Source organism: Sorghum bicolor, chromosome 8 (assembly GCF_000003195.3).
Source record: "Sorghum bicolor cultivar BTx623 chromosome 8, Sorghum_bicolor_NCBIv3, whole genome shotgun sequence".
NCBI lineage: Eukaryota > Viridiplantae > Streptophyta > Magnoliopsida > Poales > Poaceae > Sorghum > Sorghum bicolor.
Window position 1 is genome coordinate 14,602,147 of NC_012877.2, and position 24,171 is coordinate 14,626,317.

Consider the following 24,171-nt stretch of genomic DNA (forward strand, 5'->3'; position numbering starts at 1 on the left):
CAACAAAGGAATGCCTGCTGGGGCGCGGGTTGGTAAATGTATGGCCTCACCGGGTTTCACTTCAGCCCTGCAACCATGGACGAGGCGTGGGGAAATAAAGTCCATCAAACTCAGAACTTGATTAGTTCACCCTAAAAATCTAAAACTTTTCAAGATTCTCTGTCATATTGAATCTTGCGGCACATGCATAGAGCATTAAATATAAATGAAAATAAAAACTAATTACACAGTTTGTCTGTAAAACGCGAGACGAATCTTTTAAGCCTAGTTACTCCATGATTGGACAATGTTTGTCAAATAAAAACGAAAATGCTACAGTATTGTTTTTCCAAAAAAATTTAGAACTAAACAAGGCCTCAATCAGCTCACAATCATGGTGAATCGATTAAGCAGCAACAACTTGAATCACCGCATCGCGACTTGCTTATGTTCCTGGAGCCTCTATTGGTGATGAGCAGGTTGCTGCTAGTAATGCTTTAGTAGATTGCATTTTTATAGGCAATTTTAGTGCCATTCATTAGGCAACAATGTCTTTCTAATTTTACAATTTTGGTATTCTAAAAAAACAAGTGCAGTGTCTGTGTTCATTTGCAACCCACAACCCCACCCCTAACCCCTGGTTTATTTTCAAAAAAAAAACATATCAAGCAGAGGTAAGGTGATGATGTCAAAAAACAGAGGTGATATTTTCAAAGTAGGCTGCTATGGTACATACACATATTCTAGAGCGCAACTAGCATTTTCAGCACCCATACAACATAAGGATTTTTTAAATGTTGCCGCACAATCATTAATTGCAAGAAAACATTACAAAACTCAGTCATAATTATTTAACAAACTGAAACATTAAGGTTGAAGCTATTCTGAATACAACATGTCTGCCAATCTGCAACAGACTTGCCCATTTAGAAGCACATTGTTGCATAATAAATGGCACTTAAATTGTCTAACAAATGGCACATGGAGCAGGGCGTAGAAAGGACGAATGCTGGAGGGATGAGGTATGCTACCGTTGAAAAACAAGTGTATGGAAGATGGAGGGGGCACCGCCACCGGAGAGGCTGCACAACCAGATTGGCTCCACAGATTCTAGGATACACCCTCAGCAATCTGAAATCTCATGTAGATTTTCTCATCAGCAAATTAAGTATCATTCATTAAGCAATAATGTCTTCCTAAAATAGGCGATTTATGTATTCTGAAAAGGCAAGTATAGTGTTTGTGTTCATTTGCAACCCACAGCCCCACCCCCAGTTTATTTGCAAAAAATACACAGCTATGTTTTTAACTTTTTATGCATCACATCTATTTATGTAATGTAATAGGCAAAAATACAGATTAAGCAGAGGCAAGGTGACGATGTCAAAAAATAAGTTATGTACAAAAGGCAGACTAGATTAATGACTCAACAGAATAATCAGCATAACAATAGAAAAAAAAAGAGAGAATGATCTATCAGTAATAATATGTCACCTGCATTAGTCAGCACCTCCCAATCTGCACAAGAAAATGGAATCTCAATCTTCCCCTTGTCACCTACACAAGAAAAAGGGAATCTCAGGCTTCCCCTTGTCACCCGGGCATAATTAATGTCACATAGAGAGCAGAGTAACGCTTGAAAATTAAAGGAGACATACGGTAAAAAGAGCTGGATTACTAATAACATGCCTGGCTAATGATATTAAATTGCTTAACTAAATTTACATGCACATTTTTGGGTGGTTCTCACCTGCTCGTCTACACTTTCATATAGCCTGCTGCACACTCTAATTTTTCTGCAGCAGAAAGTTTCATTTGTTAGGCAACAATGTATTCTTAAATAGGCAATTTATGTATTCTGAAAAAAACGTCCAATGAAGTTTTGTTGTAATTTTGAACTGAACAAGAATTCATATGATCATCTGACCAACTATAGCTTATGATTCTCACATGAACAAGAATAAGTAATTTTCAGTGATTATTTATCTTAGATGCACATTTACTCCAATACGAATTGCAGTCTAAGGAAAATTAAACATCCAAAAATACAAAGATACCAGTAACAATTCTAAAATTGAAAATAGGCACATAGACAAAAAGAATAGAATATATGTACAATATCAAGCGAAATGATTGATAGCGATCAGATGCTAAGAAACAAGATGCATAAATCAACCTGTTGTAAGGGTTACAACATCACATCGAATTCAATCCTGAACATGACAAATGCAGCAGATGGGTCGAACTTGAGGTTGATTGAAATTTCTTATAAAAACAGAACAATTCTCTCCACTGCTAGCGATCCACAAAATCTATGTGAAAACAGCAGCAGTAATTTGCACTTTTCCAACTGATGCGATTTCGATCACCTTCTAAACCTGAAAATTCACCTACCAAACTGGCCTAAAAAAATCCTCACGGCATAGTAGCTACTGATCTCCACAATTAGTCGGGTGCCAAGAGTCTCACATATGGAGCACTACCACATCACATGAGACAACATGGTGGGGAACATATCTAATCGAAAGTGGGGGACGAGGGTGTCACCTACTAGACACATGTGGGAGGGAACTAGATGTCCACGGCGAGGATTTTGACATCCTTGCACTCCTCCATCTCAGCGATCGAGAGCCCACCTCCTCCGCTACCGCCGTGGCACCTTCGATTGCGGCCGCGAGGTAGGCCGGCCACCACGGGCTGGATGGTCCCGCGAGCAGATCCATGCCGCCCCAACCTCCTGGCCACCACTGCAAATACGGCGCAGATCTGAGGTAGATAGCAAATATCTTACGTTAGGGTTAGAGATCTCGGTTTCGCACAGCAGGAAGGGGAAGGAAAAGGCAAGGGCGGACGAACCTGGTGGGTGCTCGTCGCCGGCGAACGGCCAAGGGATCGATGAACACCTGGCGTAGGGTTGGGGCAACAGTCCCCAATCTTCGACGGATCCGCCATGGCCGGCGCGGATGGGGGCGGCAAGGAGCTCGGCGCGGGCATGGAGAGGCGGTGGGGCGCAGGCGTGAGGAAGTCACCGGGGAGGAGCTCGCGGTCGCCGGTCACCAGGGGAGAGAGAGAGAGAGCAGAGAGACGCGGGGAATGAAATGTTGAGGACGAGCACCGTGCGTCCGGTGGGATGCAAAATACTGCGGGTGGGATTGGAGCGTGCGTGGCTGCGTGCGACGGAACAAAGACACGGCCAGCCGGTAACAAGTCATTACCTTGTTATTATCTTATCATATAAATTTGGTCAAACTTGAGATATTTTGACTCTCCAAGATTCTTGGAATGACTTATAATTTGGAATGGAGGGAGTACTTGTCATAGTCTGATCCACTATATGGTCTATGCATTTTGTAGATGATTAATCATATCAATGTAGGAAGAAAATTGTCTCCGCAAAGGTAACTAAATAGTTAAACACTTCTTATTTTTCATTCCAATCACATAATTTTATGTTTAGTGCAAAGGCCAGGTTTTCTTAGCTGAAACAAATTACTCTAGTATCACATGGGCCATCACATATTCTGCTCGTAAAACCTTACTATTATTGCATCTTGTAATAATGTGATTCCTCGGCATCCAAAATCTAGAAACAACGTACGACCTATTTGGAATGGTTCAAATTTTAGGAGAAACTGGTTTTTTTTTACAATTGTTCGCAGCAACCACTCGGTGGAGAAGCTCGAGCTAGAAAAAAATAACAGATTGGCTTTACCTAAGCTCCCATGATTGGACCTTGGCGATGGAGACAAAGGTGTCCAGATCCTACATGGAGGTGGGTAGATATGTTCTTAACCAAACAGAGGGAAGCTCAAGGGTGACACCCTCAGGAGCTCATACACTAAATGTGAGGGCAATGGCTAGAGGGGAGCATAACAACATAGGAGGTAGAGCCTAGCGACATGAGAGCATATGAATGAGAGGGAGAAGGCCGGCTCTTCCAACATCATCAACGTGAAGGAGTCATGGTGATCTCGGAGGCTTCTCATGGAAAATAGAGGAGTAGGGTGACAATATCTATTGTCCTACCTAACTACTCCTGCTACAAGTGTTTCCTTTTAATATACTCTAAAGAGTTTCCGCAACCCCCCCCCCTCCTTCGGTGGTTGTCGAGTCATGGCCACAGACATGATCTATGGTGTTGCATGCCCGATGCTCTCCTTCTCTCCTCTCTTCCTTCTATGGTATCCAATACCGATCATAACAATAAGAGAGTGTGATAGCCAAAGGGGGGTTAGTGTCGTCAGAGGAGAGGACAATGCCGGAGGGGGGATCTATATGATGCACAAGAGGTGGTCTATGTTAATGTGTTTGGCCATTCTCCATTTGGCTAACGCTCAACTTCTAGGGCCTCTTTGGAACAAAGGATTTACAAAAAAATGGAATGGGAAAAATGTAGGAATGAAATGCCCTAACACTTGAAATCCTACATGATTTTAGAGACCTTTTGGAAGCAATGTGGGAAAAGCGCAGGAAACAAAAACATTGAGGTTAGAGCTTATGTTAGTTTCCTCCAAAATTCCTTAACAATGGTCTAATCCATAGGAATTTCAAAAGATTGTTTGAAAATATTCCTTTGTTCTAAAGAGCCTCATAGGAATTTTTCCTATAGGATTTAAATCCTTCCTATATTTCTCCTCCATTCCAAAGGAAGCTTAAATGTCAAACTGTTCTGCCGATTCAACAAAGTAGTGTGCACCATCCCGGTGCTTGCTAGACATCTTGAATGCTTGTCTCGCGCATGCAATTTCTACCTTGTCGGATCGTCTAGCCAAGACAACTTTTTGTTTTCTTGAAATCTTTGTGATTTCTTCTCCTCTCTTCATGCCCTTTATCTCTTTCATAGGACCCAGTAGACCTTATTTATCATATCTTAGCACAAATTATAGTTTAGTGATTGAGTTGCCCCACTATAACAAGAAGAAGGCAGCCACCTCCTCCCTATAACAAGAAGGCAGTCACCTCCTCAAATGAGAACCTGTGAAGCTAGTTTTTTTTTTGATGAAATGAAGCTAGTTTTTTTCATTGACTCATACGAGTTGTTGCTACATCAACACCGTAGTGGAGTGGCCGGACCTCTCCAAAGGGGTCATGAGATCATGTTTGGTAGTTTTTCTACAAATGGCTTCACCTATGAAGTCAGAAAAGCCACGTTTAGGTGGCTTCATCCTTCTAGTAAGAAAATTGATTTTATTTTTTTCTTTGAAATTACTCTCAGTTGTTTTATATGAGCTAGTATTTGGCAGGACTTCACCCAAGAGGCCATAACTTTCCTTGTACAAAATAATCACGTATTTTTATTTAAGTAAGCATTATTTTCTTATTCCCCAAATGTACTATATTTGAGGACAAGTTTTAAATGCCATAATACACTACTCGCTCTGTCCTATAATATAGTGTATTCTAGTATTCAAAATTTGTCCTCAAAATACATTCTAGAGGACAAAAACTAATTTTGTATTAAATATTTTCCATTTATCAATCAATCACCATTAAATGACGTTGATAATAGCATCTGATTAGAAAAATAAAATGAAGGTATATGTGTCTTTTACGTTCTTCTCTTCATTTATCTTAAAATTTCTACAATATACTATATTACACAAAAGAGGGAGTATATTTTAGAATGAAGGGAGTAGAAGATATTCTAAGATTTAATGACAATATTTTTTCCATTAGTAAACCATGAATTTAGTTGTCTATTTTTAGTGGTAGACAATTTAACATGCTCATCAATAGGTATGAGTGTAGGGTTGAGGGTGTATTTGAGCACCAACATCATACCGTGTTTCTCCTAAAACTAAAAAGAAAGAAAGTAAATAAGACCATCATTTCGTGTGGTAATCGTCGCTCCGTCGGTCCGCCCCTCCCTACAATCCCACACTCGACCGAACAGGGGTGGAAGGTTACGAAAATAAAATAAATAATAAGTAAGGATTCCTGATACAAATATACAAGAGGAAAAGAATATGTAAACATAGAGGTGGAAGGGTGTAACAAAAATAAAAAATAAGAAAAGATTCCTGATATAAAATTGATGTAAAGGTGGAAGGGTGCAAAAATAATAATAAAATAAAAAAGGATTCCTGATGTAAAAAACGTAGAGGTAAAAAGATGTAAAAGATTTCCTGATGTAAATAATCGAAGGCCGCGTCACGCTGCCACAGCATCCGCTGCCGCTCCTGCTCCGCTCGCCAGCTGCTCAGGTCTTCACCGGGTCCTTCACCGACGACGAGAGGCTCCGTGGTGCTGGTACACATCACGGCCCCATTAGGCCTCACGCCATTCCAACGCAGCCTTCTCGCCAGCAACCTGTGGCCGGCTCCGGGGCACCAGCACGCAAGCAGCATGATGTGTTCAGCGCCGGCCAATTTGCATTCACGGGTGCCCACGACAACGAGTCATTGTGGTGATCCATATCGAGCATTTTTTTTACAACAACCTCATTTGTTAATTAACAGCAAGAAGCTGTTAGAACCATTACAAAGTTTATGGTTACCGATTGGAGTGTCACAAGAACCAAACACTGTCTAGCCAACACATCTGCCATTTGATTCTGAGATCTTCTAATCTTGCGAATGGAAGAGCTTGTGCCTGCTAAGAGAGAACTGATCATCTGTGTGTACGGTTTGATTCTCCAATCAGGAGGATTAGAGAGGTCGGCTCCGTTTAAGAAGTGGACCAACTGTTGATTATCAGACAACTGTAGGTTGCCTCCTGGAGATTCAATTTTTGCAGGATCACAGCTGCTACCATCATAGCTGCTGATTCCGCCGTTAGGACGGATGTTGAATTTTGCATTGCGGCCTTGATAAAAATGCTTAATAGAGGAGACACCTGTGTGTTGATGATGAAGACTCCAATTCCAGCTTCTCTGTGAAGAGAGGGAGTTTGATCTGGCTGAGTTGAGGCATCGGTGTAGCATCGTGTTCCTTGAATTAAGGTAGAAAACGGTTCTAACCACCTGTCCAGCATGGCTGTAGAGTAGTTGTTACCATGATTTGAGGCGTCATTGGTTCCTGCATGTGCAACATTTATACCTTGGTTGTAGTTTGTGACATTCGGAACCGCATTAGTTGGCATAGCTGGTGAAGATGTGTCTACTGTTGTTCTGCTTGGACCAATCAATTGTTGGGGTACTGGAGTAGCACCTGCAGGAAGAGGAGAGAAGTACCCGACTGATATTTGTCAACAACATGATTCCCACTACAACAACCCCAAGCACGGACAACGTCGGCCCATCAACAACTCACGACGTTGCCCAGACACAAGAGCCCAGACGCGGAGCCCGCAACAGAAAGCCGAACCCGAAGACCCAAGGCCCGGAGTGGGTGTGAACCACAGAAATCGTTTCCGTGAAGGGATAAGTAGTTCAGGCGAAATAGGAGAGGGATATAGAAAAAGAACATTGAACAATTACTTGTAAAGCACTCTCCCGTTCTAAGATATATCTGTGCTTCCGATCCTAACTCTGTGCTATCCTACCCATAATCCTTCTGCTTACAATATTGTTCTTGTTCTTTTAGTGCCTCAAGGTGTTGAGCACCGGCCGCGGCAGAGCAATGGCCAAGGGCCACGACTACCTGTTGCAGTAGGGCCTTGTTTAGTTCTTAAAAAATTTTGTAAAATTTTTCATATTTCCCATCATATCGAATATTACGGCATATACATGAATCATTTAATATAGGTAAAAGAAATAACTAATTGTACAGTTTACCTAAGAAATAACTAATTGTACAGTTTACTTATAATTTGTGAGACGAATCTTTTAAAACTGTAATTGAGCAATATTTGTCAAATACAAACGAAAGTGCTATAGTGCTTATTTTGCAAAAAAAAAAGTTTGGAACTAAACAAGACCCACAGAGCCTCTCAACGTTGCAGTAAGTAAGCACTACGTGGTATGTCAGATTCTGTAAAAGTATTAGATAAAAACAAATAAGCAAGTGCTTACAGGACATTCAAAGAACATGAGGTTTGCAATTGCAATATCTACGCCGCAAGCCTCCTTTCCGCCCAACAACCTGCAGCTATCCACGGGGCAGCAGCATGCAGGCAAGCCATAAGGTGTTGAGAGCACCGGCCGCGGCATCCACGGGCGGCCACGGCAACAAGTCATCATCGTGATCCACATCGAGGCTTGCGGGTTGCAGTAGTCCACGGAGACCCTCAACGTCACAGCACTACGTGTCCATGCCACTATGCCAGTGATCTGTAAAAACAATTGAGCATGCACTGGCTGGCCATTCAAATAATACAGGAGATTTGCAATAGCATTCACTACTACACAAAAACTTCATGGAGACGGACGAAAAGCATTAACCGAGACGCTCCAATGAAATGTCATGATTAATCGGATCTAACCCGACGGTCACGTGAAGGTGCCCACCTCGATTAATGTTAGCAAAAAAAATAGAGGCGGACAAAAAGCATTAACTGAAGCGCTCAAGGTTATATGGTTAATCGGACCTAACCAGACGGTCGGTTAATATTTATGAAAAAACCCAAAAAACAAATCATTTATACATACATATAATACTTATTTTTTATATCAATATTTCATAATCTTACATTAGGTATTTTAGCTATTAAATGAATTCAAATGAAAAAACTTTTAACTATAAAGTTTTAAATCTTATTGAGTCTACAACTTTGGTATATAATGTATCGCCATCAGAGGTAGTTTGAAAAAAATTCAAAAAACTGAGCCTTAAAACATGTGAATTTTAGACATATATTTGAGACTCTAGGTGACTTTAAATAAAAAAATTATCAATATCAAACATGTAGATCAGGTGGGCTACTAGAACTTTGGTATTAACTATGTGAACATTAGAGATCATTTAGGAATTCAAATATTTAAATTTCAAAATGTATAACCTTTAAACACATATTTGAGACTCTAAACATCTTCACAAAGTTGTAGATTCTATTGAGAACTATAACTTTTCTGTAGACAATATCAATATTTGAGATTGTTTGATAATTTTAAATTTTAAATTTCAAAATATGCACACTTAAAACAATATTTTCGGAACCTAAACAATTTCAATTCAAAAACTTTTCGACTACAATGTTGTAGATCTCGTCGAAAGCTACATTTTTGATATAAAGTTTGTCTTCATCTAAATTCATGCAAAAGTTATGAATTATTTTTTGTTGTAACCATTAATCCAGGCGGGCATTGTAACGTTACTGCCTCGGTTAATATCGATTAACCGAGGCGGTTACGCTACAATGCCTGCCTCGGTTAATGTAATAACTGAAGCAGTTACGTTACAATGCCCGTCTTAGTTAATAGACCACGATTAGCTGAGGCGAGCCGTTGGCCCAACCGCCTTCAAAGGGGTTTTCCTCCTAAAAGATTTTAATAGTAGTGATTATGGCAATATACCATACATTCATCAAATTTTAGCACTTGCTTTAGCTATTGTGACTAAATAGGAACATATTCCCAATGTATGATCAACACATCCCAATGTATGATCAGCCTAAATAGAAAGATGAAGCTGATTAGCTAACATAAATACGTCTTTTGCTATGGCATAGAAGCAAAAACAACTGATCAAACTGTGATTAAAAACTATTGTTGTCTATCTACCATCCGTTGACTTTTTAACTTTTTCAACAGAAAGTAACAGATAAGAAGACATTTAAATATGCAATTAAAGCTTTTTATCTTTCATACAAGCTGCATGTTTTCTTTGCATTAGTGCAATTGATTGTATACTATATAAAGCTTTATCTAGATTATGCCTGTGTCGATGAGTGCCTATACTGTCTTCGATGAGACTATCTCCAACAATCGTCACCCAAAATACAAGACCCATTTGTCCTTTGGGTAGCGCTACAGGTAAAAGGTTCCATACCTATTTTTAGTCTTCTCCAACAACAAGACCTAAAAGACAACACTCTCTGCAAATGGGTCTCGAGGAGAGAGGATATCTAAATTTGGGTTATGCCTCTCCTGATACCCAAAATAGGTCTTCTGTATGGGTACTCTGTTGGAGGCTATAGGTATTGTGTTGGAGACCCATTTTAGGTTTGGGTTCCCAAATGGGTCTCCCTGTTGGAGATAGCCTGAGCACTAGAGACAATATGGTTAGTGTGAGAGCGACCAATGTATTACGGTCCGCAGACCCCATGTTTATATGGCCGCTTGTGCATAGTGTTCATCGTGACGATGCGCTCTCCGTGACTGTGACGCCACGCTCTTAGGTCTTAATTTTATGAAGTTTGTTTTTTAATTAAATATCACTTTAATATTGGTATTTATTTTTTATAATATTGTTATTTTATCGTGTGATCCGTGTGTTTTTAGTATAAAAAATGTTAGTTATCTCGTAGCAATGTACAGACACGCTACCTAGTATAAAAATTAAATATCAATTATATAGGTGTAAAATTGACACCATTGCACGAAATCCATTAAGGAAACACATGATATTGTTGATACTATTGCACACAATCACCTGAATATCTTGCCTTCCCATTTCAGGTAAGAAAACTTATCGATACATTTTCTAAATTTTTGGGATCGAAATGTGAACCCTGAGGAATTGGAGGTCCCAACAGCAAAAAGTAGAGACCACTACCATAACCCAAGTCTTAAAACCGCTCCATCAGAGGAAGGACGGAGAGGGCGCGCAGCGGAGAAGGGTTTGGCGGCTTCGCCAAGAACCATGGATTCAGGTAACGAACTGTCCCTCCCTTTTCTCTGGTTACTGCATGCTCTCCTTTGGTTTATTGCCCCCCTTTTTCCATTTCTTTTGGTGATTTTTACCTGTTTCCACGAGAGGTAGCGTTCTTAAGCGAGATTTATGTTCCTTTTTCCGTCTGTTTCGATTTCCAGATGCGACATATTTCGTATCCCCTGTTTTTCTTTTCTTTGGTTATTAATCAGAACCACAGTTCTGTAGTTTACCTAGAAGTAATTCATTGTCAGGAGGTTGTCTATGATGCCAATAACTTTTTACTTGTTTGTGCCACTATGAAACTCTAGGTGTTATAACTCTGCATCAGCAACAGAGTAATTTGGGATTCTTGTTTATCTTGGAGAACACTGAACCCTGCATAGAAATTCCAGATGGCGGTGATTTTATTGTTTCTAGTCACTAGTTGTATGCATCATTGTGTATGTGGACGAAGAAATCTGAACAGCGGCAATGATATCAATATTTATGTTTTAAACGAAAAAAATAATTCTTTGCATATCACTATCAGTCTATCACACCTTCTCCACTCTGACCATTTCTGAACCTTTGGAAGACTATCATAATGTGAATGGACTTGTTCCCTTGACTGGAGGAGGTAAGAGCGTCAGGTTGATTTTAGTGGCCCATTGCTGGAACCTGGAATTCTTTATCCAGTACTTATCTGACTGCAGAGTAATATATTTTCTTTTTGGTCTTGTTGGGACACCTGAACCTGCTAGTGATAATGAAAACAACATTCACACATTACGGACTTTTCATAGGCGGGAGTGGGTCGCTTTTGTTTTTAAAAGCCCATATGTAGCTGAAGTGGTTAGCAAAGCAGTGTGGCTATATGAAATGGTGCAGATATAAAACCCTGGTCAATGAAGAAAAGTGCCTTTTTGAATAAAATACTAATGTTTTTTAGGCTTTCTATGGGATACTTTTCAGAATATATTCGAGTAAGAAGAAATGAAAATATCATGTGTGATGCAAAGTCTAGATTGTTTTTATTGAACCACTTAATTCTCAGAGTGTATTAGGCCTTGTTTAGTTCCCAAAATTTTTCAAGATTCTCCGTCACATCGAATCTTGCGGCACATGTATGAAGCATTAAATATAGACAAAAACAAAAACTAATTACACAGTTTGCCTGTAAATCGCGAGACGAATCTTTTGACCCTAGATAGTTTATGATTGGACAATATTTGCCACAAACAAATGAAAGTGCTACAGTAGCGAAATCCAAAAATTTTCACGAACTGAACCAGGCCTTAGTTTGATTCTGTCAACTACAGTGGCAATACATGCTTCAGTCAAATATTTAAGGTGTTATCCTAGCTTATTTTGTTTCAGCTTCTATTGTTTCCTTATTGTTTTTCTTGTAAAACTCAACAATTGGTTAGTGTGCCGTTTTTCCACTAACAGTTCTTGTTTATATAATATTAGGTTGAATGGATCTTTTAAGTTGATGTAAAATACAAAGGACAGCATGGGGACCAACGATTTTGATGGTTCAGAACTTGACAACAAGACAACTTCACTTCATGATCAGTTCTCAACACAGTTATCATTATCTAGTTCCAATGATAGCGAGGAGATTGCAACTTCTTCATGTCCTGACAAGGAATGTCCTTTGGCCATCCTTAATTTATCCCTAAAAAGTTTTAAGCAGGTTGCTACCGAGGAGGATGCAGTTAAATGGAGTCTTGAAGAGAACGGTTTACCCTTTGTTCTTTCAGACTCGGAATGGGGTGATTCTTCATATGCTAGCTCTCTCAGCGAACAATCATCTACGATCAGTACCCCCAGTACGCCATTCACTGTACAGTCAGATACTCAGTCTGAGGATCTTGACAGAACAGATATCTGGGTTTCTTCTTTAGATCTTGAAGCTGAGGATTCTGCCTTGCTGCCAGACAAGGAACAGCTTCCAGATGTACTCGGTTTTGATTTCCCCAGCCCTTCTTTCAGTTCAATCAGAAGCCTCCAGTTTGGTCCTTCCAGTTATAGTACAGGAACATTGCAGGGCAAAGAAGCCAACGACTCTGATGAGCCAATATTCTGGCCATTTGAGTGCACTTCCTACAACAGTCCTGAATTTGACAAATTTCTGAGTGTGTCGCCTCGTAGGAACACAACGGATCTCAGGTATGCTGAAGTTCGTCACTTGAATCCAATCTTGCAGAGGCTCCGCAAGAACACACTTTCTTCAGTGAAGAAGTGCATTGAACCGCGTCAAAGGACTAGCAATTCAGACCCAAAAGGAAGCACGGCCTCCTCCCAAGAGAAGATTCAGAAGACGCCTGCAGTTCCCTCCAGGTTAAGCAGGACAACAAAAGCATCTGTACCCTCCAGTCATCACCAGAAACGAAGGCCACCTCACCTGAAACTTGGTGGTCCAAGAAAGGTTAGCACTCCACAATTGCAGGCAGATCATCATTCTACTAAAAAGAATGAAGCATCAGACGTCCAGAAACTAGCGGATAAGAAGAGTCGGATTGAAGAGTTGATTGGATTGGATGAGTTTGATGGCCATGAAGGCATGGGCTCGGATTCGTCAGACCACCAATTTAATCTATGGATATCTCCAAGGTAGTTGGCCTATGCAATCATCCTGCTGTAAGCAACCTACCATGAGCGATCCACATAGGTTCTTCCATAGGTCTGTCTGTAGCAATCAGCAGCCATTACATTGTGGATTTAAGTATCCGTGCATTAGCATTGCTGTGATGTCAAAGGCAGGGTTTTTGTAAACCAAGATGGTGTGCTTCGTAATCCTCAATATATATAGGACCTGTTGTCTGATGTCAGTTTCAGGTCCTTTTTTTTTGGCAATGCTAATCTAGATCTGACATCAGATTCTGGTGCCCTTGCATCATGATGTAGTATGGCATAATGATAATGGCATCTGCAACTGCAACTGCAAAGATGTAGCATGTAAAGTTGAAGCTTCCCGTTCAAGTATCTGCGAAAAGATGTCATATGCATACATCTGCATTAGCAAGTGCAGCAGTACAAGTGCCACTTGTATTCTTAGCATTTGTCGCCTACCGCTTTGCTTGGCCATCCACGCAGAAGTGTTCAGAGGCTTGCAATGTTTGGTTCACGTTCAGCGGAATCGACTCAGATGGCAACAAATCCTAGAAAGCTGGCGCTGCCGTATGCAAAATCCTTTGGCGGCTGCGCTGTTTTGCAGAAACTGATGGACTACGAGGCGTGAAGAAAAACCCCATCTCAACACTTTGTGTCGATGTTAAGATGATCTTTTTCGTGTTGGCTGCCGACCACATCATATTTATAAAAGAGAAAGTTATATAGAAAACCTGATGGTTTCTTATGTTCCTACGTGGCCCCATGGATTGATTGATGCTTACTAGAGTTTAGCATGGGCAAAGTATCCTGTTCCATTTCTCTTCTTGATGACACAGTGGCTACTAGCTAAATTGGCATGCACTCCCTCCACTAGAGAATCTCCAAGAGTTCTCAATATTTTGTCCCTCAAAATATAGTATTTGTCAATTCACAAATTAGTATAGGGAAGAAACAAAGAAGTTGTAACAGTCATGATCGGGGCAGTCACCGGCGGCCTAGGCAGGGATGGCGTCTAGGCAGAGAGGGCGGCGGTGTGGAGAGCAGGGCTGGTGGCTAGGGCAGGGAGAGGGGGCATACCGCAAGAGAGAGATAGGAAAAGAGTTTTCGCTCATCTATTACTTCATTCATCTCATTACATATCCCTAAGTATTTATAGTCCCTAGAGGATTTGACTTGCAAGCAAACTAGGAGATCCTTATCAAACACGGATTCTTCTTTCCATCTAACAAACTCTCAACTTTCTATCTTAACAAACTCTTTCTAAAAACCAACTGCAATTAGTATATTGTAACCATAGATAGCAATAACGGAGACGACAGCGACGGTGGCCCGTGGCCGTGGCACCCTCTCTGAAAGGTCCTATTGGTTTTAGTAATTGAGTGAAGACTTAGGTGGACTAATAGTGTTTACACAGAAGATTAGTCCATAGGTGAATAATGATGATGGAGAAGCTCATTGCATATGAGACATGACATGGAGTCATGTGACCAAGGTGGAGAAGATCAAGACGAGGCTTGGTTTAACGGACCGGTTGCAAGTGTGAAGGGTAAGTCGGAGGCTTTGAAGCGAGGGACCGCGTGTGACGGTGAAGCTTGAGCAAGACTTGGCGCCAATGGACCGATGCAACGGTGAAGAGCAAGTGAGGTCAAGATCGATGAACCAATACAGTCACATGATGATATGAAGTGGATCGTATTATTTGTTGATTGGTTGGTGCATGTGTTGCATCAACATTGGAGGAGGTGGAATGGAAGGCGCAAGGTAAAGGTATAACCTAGGGCATTTCTATTTCACCAGTAATGAGTGTGTAGAGAAGTTTATGACTGGATTTAGGATAGATGGCCGTACTATCAAGAGGGGCAAACTTGTTTGCATATCGATTATCTAGTGCCACTTGAGCGATCTAACTCTGCATACATGTTAGGATCGAGTGGCATGGCAAGTTTGAGAGGTTAACTCCTTTGAAAAAATATTTGTGAAATGCTAACACACATGCACTTGGTGGTTTACACATGGTGGTGTTGGCACATTTGCAAAGGAGGTGGATCTTTCCAGTAAAATCCTATGTAGTCATAGGTTTTGTCGTTCCCACAAGCTTGTAGAGAGGGATTCAGCATTTTCGTGAAAATAAAGTGCTCATTTTCCATTGCACCGGAGAAAAATTTTAGAGAAATCGTGGGAGCACTCACCGGACGCTGGCTGCAGAGGCATCGGATGCTGGGCCAACGTCCGATGCGTGCTGGCTAAATGGCACAGTTTTGAGTGGTGCATCGGCACATCCGACAAGTTCACGTCGGACCTTGGCCAGACACTGTTGAGCATCCGGTGCCGAGTGATGTCAGCAAGGACATGAGCCAGGGTTTCGTTCGGTGTGCGCGTCGGACGCTGGCTACGTCCAATGGCACTCTGTCAGACGCGTCTGATGCCTCTCTGAGAAGTTTTGAACCTCTTTGAGGTGTGGACCGTCGGAGCGTTCGGTGCTACTATTTTAGGTGCACGTGCGAATTAGCCATTGGTGGCAACAGTTGAGTTCAAACGGTTAGTGACACGCTGATATGCAGTAAGGACTCCGATGGCTCAAGTTTGACCAATTGTTGAGCACCCTCACGCCTTGGTGGCTTGTGTAGGTGTGCTTGGATGCCCTCTAACTCACTTGTGCTTGCTAGATTGTGAATCAATAGCGACTGAGTGATTCTAGTGTGATTGCATTAAGAAATTGCATCGAGTGGCATTAGATATTCGTGTTGCAAGACGGTGGTGCTTGTTACTCTTGGAGGTTGCCACCTCCTAGACGGTTTGGTGGCTTGTGACTCTATCGAAGCACACAAAAAGATTATGTGATGCTCCAGAGAAGTGATTGTGAGGGGTAAGGTACTCACCCCACGGGGATCGCGAAGAGCAACTCTAGTAGAACGAGACGCGAAGGGCGACAAGTGGTCCGGAAAGGTAAAGTGCTAGAGCTTGTGGTAAGCACTCAACGTGGGAGAGTATGACTTGCGGGTCACCACTAGCAAGAGGACCGATGACAGCCTTGGAGTTGTCTCAACGGGGACATAGCTTGGTGGCAACCAAGTGAACCTCGAGAGAAAATCATCATGTCAACATTGTTGTTCCCATTGGTTTGCAAGTCTCTAACACAAGCTTGTATTTACAATCATATACTTGTGCTTATGTAGTTGCTCTTGTAACTAGTTTAGCTTGTGTAGCTTGCTAGTTACCTTCTTGCTTATGTAGCTAGAAGTAGTTCCTTTGCGTGGCTAATTTGGTTTGTGTAACCTTAATAGTCACATTTCTTAGTTTGTGTAGCTAAGTAGTTTGCGCTCTCTAATTTGGCATTAGTTGCCTTGTTATTGAGCATTGCTAGAAGCTTTGTGCTTTTGTTTACTACTTGTGTAGGAGTTCCTCGGTTTGCAAAGTACTAGTGGCATATGTTTGTATGATCTTGCTCCTAGATTTGGTTAGGTGAGCTCTTGCTAAGGAAGCACCATGTTTGCTTATTTAAGATCTTTTTACAAGGTATTAGAGAACTTAGATAGAGGGATATAGTCTTGGCTAGACCGATAGTTTTAATTCCGCATTTGTTTCGATAAGCCGGCACGATAGGTTTTAGAAAGGACTATTCACCTCCCCTCTAGTCCGCCATCTCGACACTTCACCCTCCCCTTTTAGGCGCACACCCCTCCTAGGGCAGCCTAGCTGCGCGAGGTGTGTGGCAGCGGTGGTGCCCCCTGCTTGGTCCTTGGTTGGCCCGTTTTCTCCGCCGATGAGTACAACCCGTGTTGGGCATGTGACATAAGTCATCTCCAAAAGTTTCCTATATTTTTATCTTAAAAGTTTTTTTCTCAATGCTTTTTTTTTCTACGATCTGGTCTTATATTTTACATTAGAAACTCTAAATTTATTTTTGTACTTGTTTAAGCTCTTCCACTAGATCTTTTTCTTGAGCTTTTCTTCACATGAAACCCTGTCTTTTCTTCTTTTCCTTTTCCACCTCATCCTACTGTTGGGTATTCTTAACATCATTACCAAAAGTAGACTAAGTTCTCTAAATCTAGTAACGGTGCCAAAAATGCCAAACCTATCCCTCACACCACTTAAGCCAAGTTGTCATCCCCAGCATGATATAAGAGACGCGGTATTGAAATATGCAATTGCTCTTCTAAATAAATAATGAATGAGATCTGCAAACGCACAGATTAATACCGATGCAGCATTTTAACCGGGAAGTATTCTAGGTATCGTTATTTATATTTTTACCACTGGGAAGGGATTAGCAATCATCAATATTGATTACAGAATAGAATATGAGATTGAGCATCTATCATTGCATGTATAATTGAGAACATTGTATCTAACTCATCATACAGGGATAAGTGTCACATAAAAGATATATGAAATAATAATAGTGACAAGGATAACTAATCTGATCTAGCCACATAATAAATATGATAAGCACCTCAATTAGATACTCTAGAAAGTCATTAGCATGGTATTAGAACGAACTACAAGAATATTCCCTAAGTTATTCTCAACTATATAGTCTAGCATTATCATAGTTAGTGCAAGCATACTTAGCAATCCTTGCGAGACAAGACTACGCCCATGCATAGTGATATTAGCAAGGAATATGAGAAACATAGCAATCACTCCCCTGTAATAATGTTGCTCTGCCAGCCCAATACACGAGAGGGGGACTATATAAGAATCAATGAAGCTGTCACTATCACGAACGACCCCACGATCTGGCATATTGGGTACAATCGCAGATAAATACGGTATAAGCACCACGCCTACACAATATCTATCATTTACCCATGGATCCGATGGATAAACGCTATACGATCCTAAGCATGTATATAGATCGAATCTAACTAAGCCAAGTACATAACTATGATAAACTAAAAACAATATAATCTTGAATATAAGCAAGTAGAGCAAAGTCATAAGCAATATATTGAAGTAGAACAAAGTCATATTCATAATATTGAAGAACAAAGATAATTAGAAAGTAATTAGAAGCACAATTAGAGAATTACCAAGAATCCTCTTGACAGATCCGGAAACTAATCGAAGATTGACTCCTTCTAGTTCTAATCCTATGTAGCTATGCTAATCTAGATATTTAATTGATGTGGTGGCTCTAATCTTGATCAGGGGCTTCTTCTCCCTTGATGGAACAATGAATTAGGGTTGAGAGGCTCTCTCCTCCAGGGGCCAGAGGGTCTGGTTTTATAGTCCCTTCAAGTGAATATGGGCCATTGGATCAAACCGACATAGATTGTATGGTTTAGATTCATCCTTTAGGTCGGTAGAGATCTCCCACGAAGCAGAGTCCTGATTGGACTTAGGGAGGGGGCGGGCGCCCAGGGCAGGAGGGCGGGCGCCCTGCCTCTGGCCCCGTTTCGCCTCCGCTTCGGTCTCGTGGCTTCTGGAGTCTTCTAGATGTAAGATAATTGCGCGGCACGTTAATATCTCTATGTAATCCCGACGTGTGGGCCTTTCTTCCGTATTTCCTGATAACCCCCTGCAGAAATAGACAAACACCAAAACTCGTGGAATTCTGTCAGATAAAATCCTAAGTCTAGATGTTGATTTCATTTGGATCCTTTTCTTTATTTATTTGATAATTAAATTTGATACTTAAGGACCGTCAACACCTACTTATCCGGATGCACGGTACCATGCCACACGTATATTTACGCTAAGGTGACCATGGTGTACCAAGTGTAGAAAGATAGGGAAGAGATATGAGAAACTCTTGGAGGTGTTTTTTGTTTTAAAAAATATGGATAAGAAATGAATATGAGACACTCTTGAAGATGCTCTTACAAATTATAAGATATTTTTGGCATCTCTAGATACATAATTTTTATTATTATATGTAGGCATAACAAAAGTTATAAATCTAAAAGAATCAAAATGTCTTATAATTTGAAATATAATGAATAACTCTGTTAGATTTGATCAATCAGAGGGTGCCAACATGACTCTCGCCTATCTTAACCACGCCCACATTGATCATGTTCTCGACATTTTTTGTATTTTGAATTTTAATAAATTAACCAAAATTTGAGTAAATGTGTTCCATTAATTTCTTGGGTTTTTTGGTTCCGTGCCATTACTATTTTCTCTCTTTTGAAACATGCCATTACAATTCGTCTTATGGGAAGCAGGCCATTACAATTTTCGCGTTCTTTGAAACATGCCACTAGATACGATTGACGATGTATCAGGCCCACCTGCAGGCCGACGTGGCATACGAAGACCGTATACGTACGTCTCCCGTGCCCAAGGAAACGGACGCCGTCTATTCCTCTCTCCCGTCCTTCTCTTCCAGTCGGTCTTCCCCACCCGTCCTCCAGCTCGAAGGAAAGGCCGGAGAACCCTAACCGAGGGCGAGCGCCGCCGCCACCGTGGTCGAGGGTCAGGCAGGCGAGGGTGGGCGCAGGCGGGCCGCAGGCCGTAGGCGCGCAGGTTTTCTTGGCGACGAGCGCAGGCCCGGGCGCAGCCAGGCGGCCTCGGCGGCGCGCAGGCGAGCAGGCGGCCTTGGCCTCGTTTGCAGGCGGGCTAGGCGGATGGAGGACGACGACGGAAGGTATTAGTCTCTCCTTGTGTCGAATTGAGTCGATTCGGATTCAATTCATGGTCTGATTTATGCATTTGTGTTCTAGGGTTGCACTGTTCGCGCTAGAAATAAAAGTGGAAGGATTCTGTAGCATAGACTCTGTTGGTAGAAAAGCTTACACAAAAGGTCGTGTGCTTAAGTGGGATGTGGAGTTAGGCTTGTTTTCCTTTGAGCAGTTGATGACCAGATTGAACAATGCTGTCAACTGGTCTCCTAGCCAGTATGCTGTGCTTTGGTTTCCTGACAAAAGGTTGTCTAAAGATGTCAGACTAGAAAACCAGCTTAAGATGGATGAAATGTTTGACATGTATAAGGATCAGATGAAATGCCAAATTATCGTAGGAGTGTTTGACAATAGTGTTTCCCATGTTGATGAATTTGATGAATTTGATGATCTTGAGCCTTTAAGCTTCCTTTCTCCTGAGATGTGCAATGGCAGCCTACAACTTAGCAATTTGATCCCAAATCCAGCTGTTCATAGTGCTAACCAGCCATCTAGCAGTAACCCAAATGTTCCCTTGGAGGCTGAAGTTCTGCCTCAACTTGAGCCTGACAGGGAGCCTGACATGTTTGACAATACTGAAGAGTATGTTGGCTATGATGATGAGGCAATGTACATGACATTATCTCCTACACAGCCATCTAGCAGTGCAGCACCATCTAGCAATCCACCTCCATCTCATGTTCATGTTTATGAAAATGCTGATGCTATTCTTGATGAGACAGAGGTCACTGATGCCGACCCTGAAGAGATCCATGTTATCCATGATCCAGAGAACCCCAAGATTGTGAAGGGAGAATTGTTTCCTGATATTGTATCATTCAGGAAATCTATTAGGCACCATGCTGTGAAGAAAGGGTTTGTGTTGACGGGTATAAAAACAGACAAAACAAGGTTTCTTGCAAAGTGCAAAGCAGATGGCTGTCCTTGGCGCATACATGCATCCAGATTATATGATAACAAGACAATACAGGTATGTTCTTGTCATCTAGTAATTGTTATATCTTTGTGATTCTTATGTTTTAATTTTGCTTAACATTTATTTTATGTGCATATTAAAACATTAGTGGATCATCAAGCTGATAAGTGTCCAAGTACAAAATTTACAGAAAATAAGATGGCCTCTCAGGACTGGTGTGCAGATAGGTTATCAGATTGGTTGAAGAAGAACCCAACAAAAGAGCCAACAGATTGTAAGGACAAGTTGGAAGAAGACTATGGCATCAAGCTGAAGTATTCAAAGGCTTGGTCTGGTATGATGGCTGCCTTAGATAAAATTCATGGTAAATATGAAGAAAGCTTCCAATTGTTGTTCAATTGGGCTGCTCAAATAAAAATGGTGTCACCTGGTAGCATTGTAGAGGTAGAAGTAGAAAAAATTGGTAAGAAATACAGGTTTAAGAGGATGTTTGTTGCCCTCAAACCTTGTATTGATGGATTCATTGCTGGTTGTAGACCATTTTTGGGAGTAGATGCATCTAGTTTGAATGGTAAATACAAAGGGCAATTGGCATCAGTAACCAGTGTAGATGGACATAATTGGTTGTATCATGTAGCATATGGTATTTTTGATTCAGAAACTGAGGAAAACTGGCAGTGGTTTTTGGCACAGCTGCATAGAGCAATTGGGGATGTACCAAATCTAGTAATTTGTTCAGATGCTTGCAAAGGTCTTGAGAAAGCAGTTGGAGCAGTTTTTCCAACAGCTGAAAACAGGGAGTGCATGAGGCATTTGTACCAGAACTTCATGAAGCACTACTCTGGTGATGTTTTTACAGACCACCTGTATCCTGCTGCTAGGAGTTACACTGATGGGTTGTTCAACTGGCACATGAATAAGATTTATGAGTTTGCTCCAGATACTTTGACATACCTTCAGACTTATCACAACAGGAAATGGTACAGATGTGCTTTCTCAGAACAAAGCAAGTGTGATTTCTTGACCAATAATGTGTCTGAAAGCTTCAATGCACAGGTGAAGAAGTTCAAAGGTTTATTGTTACATGAACTTGTTGATAGGATAAGAGAGCTTATAATGGAGAAGAGATATCTGAGGAAGAAAATTAGTAGAGAGTGGTCAGATGGAATCCTCCCAGGTGTGATGAAAGACTTGAACTTGCTTAGCCATAACATAAAGTTGGTGAAGATACAACCTTGTGATGAATATGTGGCTGAAGTGACTATTAGGGATGACTGGGGGAATCAGAGGAGGAGGACAGTGGACCTAGAGAACCACAATTGTGGGTGCAGGGAGTGGCAGGTTACAGGGAAGCCATGCAAACATGCTATACCTTGGATACTTGCTATAACATGTAAATAATTGTTTTTTCTTTTTTGCTTGACTTAACCAAACACTTGTGTTTCAATTGCAGGAAGAGGCCAACTCAAGATGATGCTGGACCTTCACAACCCAAGAAAAAGAAAGCTCCTAAGAAGAGTGTTGTTGCCCAGAAGAAAAAGAAGACCCCGGTCAAGAAGAAGTTGATGAAGGCACAAGCTAACCCACCACCAGTTGTTGCCACCAGCTTGAGGCAGCTGATTTTCAATGAGCAGTGAGATAATGTGCAACACTATGTAATTTGGGCACTTTTGGTAGTGCCACTTTTGGTTTCATGAGTACTGTAATGTGCAGCACTATGTAATTTGGGCACTCCTAAGTACTGTAATGTGCCACTCCTAAGTACTGTGATGTGCTACTACTCCTAAGTACTGTAATGTGTGGATGCCAACTTGGTTATCTATGAAATTTGGGTTGAACTCTATTATTATCATGAAATGTTGCTGAAATGGAGACAACATGCTGCTGAAATTTTCCAAAATTATGCTAAAAATGGAGACAAGATGCTGCTGAAATTTTCCAAAAATTATGCTTAAATTGGAGACAATATGCTGCTGAAATTATGAAATTTGGGCACCATTCAACCAAATATTCAATTGCATATAAACATTGATCAGAGAACAAAGGCAATGATTCATTAATGGGTGGGAAACCCATAATCCATTACAAAGATACTACATTACATTCAGTTCACTTCATCATGCGGGCAACAACTATGCCTATTACCACACCAACAAGAACACCTACTGCAATATATACATCCAGCACAATCTGCATTTTCTTCTTATTACCCAAGTCTTGCTTGTCTCCAATTTGGGACTTCACTGATCGAAGATCCTCAACCACACTGTCCAGCGTTTGCTTCATCTCATACACTTGTTGCTTCAAATCACCAAGAACATCCCCAGATGCTGAATGGAAGGGCGATTGGACCTGCATATGTCTCTGCTTTTGTTGATTCACATACCAGGCTGCATACTGCTCCTCGGAACGGATCCAACCACAAGTTGTTGGATCACCCTGCACACAACCAAAATCAATCAAAATGAAATCAAAAAGAAGAAAAAATAAGGCCATCAACTCCTGACCTTTACGTTGTTTGGGCACTTCACAAACGGGACATTCTTGGAGTGAGCTTGCTTGCTCACGATTCGGATCAGAGGGACATGGCACTCAGGGCAGTCAAGTAGAGGGCACTGCAGCCTTCGAGTGGCAGCCGTGGTCGAGCTGGAGGAGGTCGCCATGGGCTGGGCCCTTGGGCACGTCGAGCTGCCCCGGGCGCTGAAGCTGCAGCAGGCGCCGAAGCCGCGGCCGCGCACAAGCCGCGGCCGCGCTCAGGGCCAGCCCCCGAGCCCCCGTGCCCTAGGGAGCCGCCGCCGTGCCGCCAGTGAGCGAGCCGCCGCCGCCCGGGACGAACAGAGAGAGATGAGAGCGCTCCACTTCGAGACACAGAGAGGATAACGGGAAAAATGACGGAGAGAGATGAGAGCGCCCCAGATGCCGTTTTCTTACGTACGTATACGGTCTTCGTATGCCACGTCGGCCTGCAGGTGGGCCTGATACGTCGTCAATCGTATCCAGTGGCATGTTTCAAAGAACGCGAAAATTGTAATGGCCTGCTTGCCATAAGACGAATTGTAATGGCATGTTTCAAAAGAGAGAAAATAGTAATGGCACGGAACCAAAAAACCCTAATTTCTTTGGTGTCCTCAAATCCAGTTTTGTCAACTCTACTGTTTGTCCTTTCAAACACTCGCATCGCATACGCTGAAAACCTACTTGATTGATTCTGTTCTCACATTGGGCAAAAAAAATCTGTTACCCCCTTCAAAAAAATATCTGTCACTGTGGAGAAAATTGCATTGCCTGCCAAGAATTTCCCATCCTCAGAAAATAAATAAAGAAGGAAAATACTAGGAAACAGACAAAAGGCAGAATCAGG

General features: G+C 41.6%; 3 protein-coding genes and 1 long non-coding RNA gene across 10 annotated transcripts; 2 read left to right on the plus strand and 2 right to left on the minus strand.

Moving 5' to 3' along the window:
- LOC110437682 lies at nt 2,454–3,055 on the minus strand. Its single transcript, XM_021466244.1, has 2 exons — nt 2,836–3,055; nt 2,454–2,745 (listed from the first exon to the last, which is right to left on the minus strand). Exons 1-2 carry the CDS (start codon nt 2,971–2,973, stop codon nt 2,551–2,553), a joined length of 333 nt encoding a protein of 110 aa, XP_021321919.1. The 5' UTR covers nt 2,974–3,055; the 3' UTR covers nt 2,454–2,550.
- On the plus strand, nt 10,538–14,084 carry LOC8058180. Of its 2 annotated transcripts, XM_021466233.1 has the most exons (3): nt 10,538–10,668; nt 10,979–11,286; nt 12,120–14,084. In XM_021466233.1, the coding sequence occupies exon 3, from the start codon at nt 12,163–12,165 to the stop codon at nt 13,267–13,269; it is 1,107 nt and encodes a 368-aa protein (XP_021321908.1). In that variant the 5' UTR covers nt 10,538–10,668; nt 10,979–11,286; nt 12,120–12,162; the 3' UTR covers nt 13,270–14,084. The 2 variants fall into 2 exon arrangements, with proteins under 2 accessions (XP_021321908.1, XP_002442040.1); XM_002441995.2 differs by lacking the exon at nt 10,979–11,286 and having other exon boundaries at nt 10,539–10,668.
- LOC8084237 lies at nt 19,553–22,662 on the plus strand. 6 transcript variants are annotated; one of them, XR_002446679.1, is made up of 4 exons: nt 19,553–19,860; nt 19,937–20,864; nt 20,959–21,174; nt 22,264–22,662. XR_002446679.1 is itself a non-coding variant. In XM_021445693.1 (3 exons), the coding sequence occupies exons 1-3, from the start codon at nt 19,841–19,843 to the stop codon at nt 21,052–21,054; spliced, it is 1,044 nt and encodes a 347-aa protein (XP_021301368.1). In that variant the 5' UTR covers nt 19,553–19,840; the 3' UTR covers nt 21,055–22,662. The 6 variants fall into 6 exon arrangements, 4 of the variants coding, with proteins under 4 accessions (XP_021301368.1, XP_021301369.1, XP_021301370.1 ...); XR_002446680.1 differs by having other exon boundaries at nt 20,959–21,144; XM_021445693.1 differs by having other exon boundaries at nt 20,959–22,662.
- On the minus strand, nt 22,839–23,459 carry LOC110429579. Its single transcript, XR_002446681.1, has 2 exons — nt 23,318–23,459; nt 22,839–23,249 (listed from the first exon to the last, which is right to left on the minus strand). It is a non-coding gene; the product is annotated as an uncharacterized LOC110429579 (long non-coding RNA).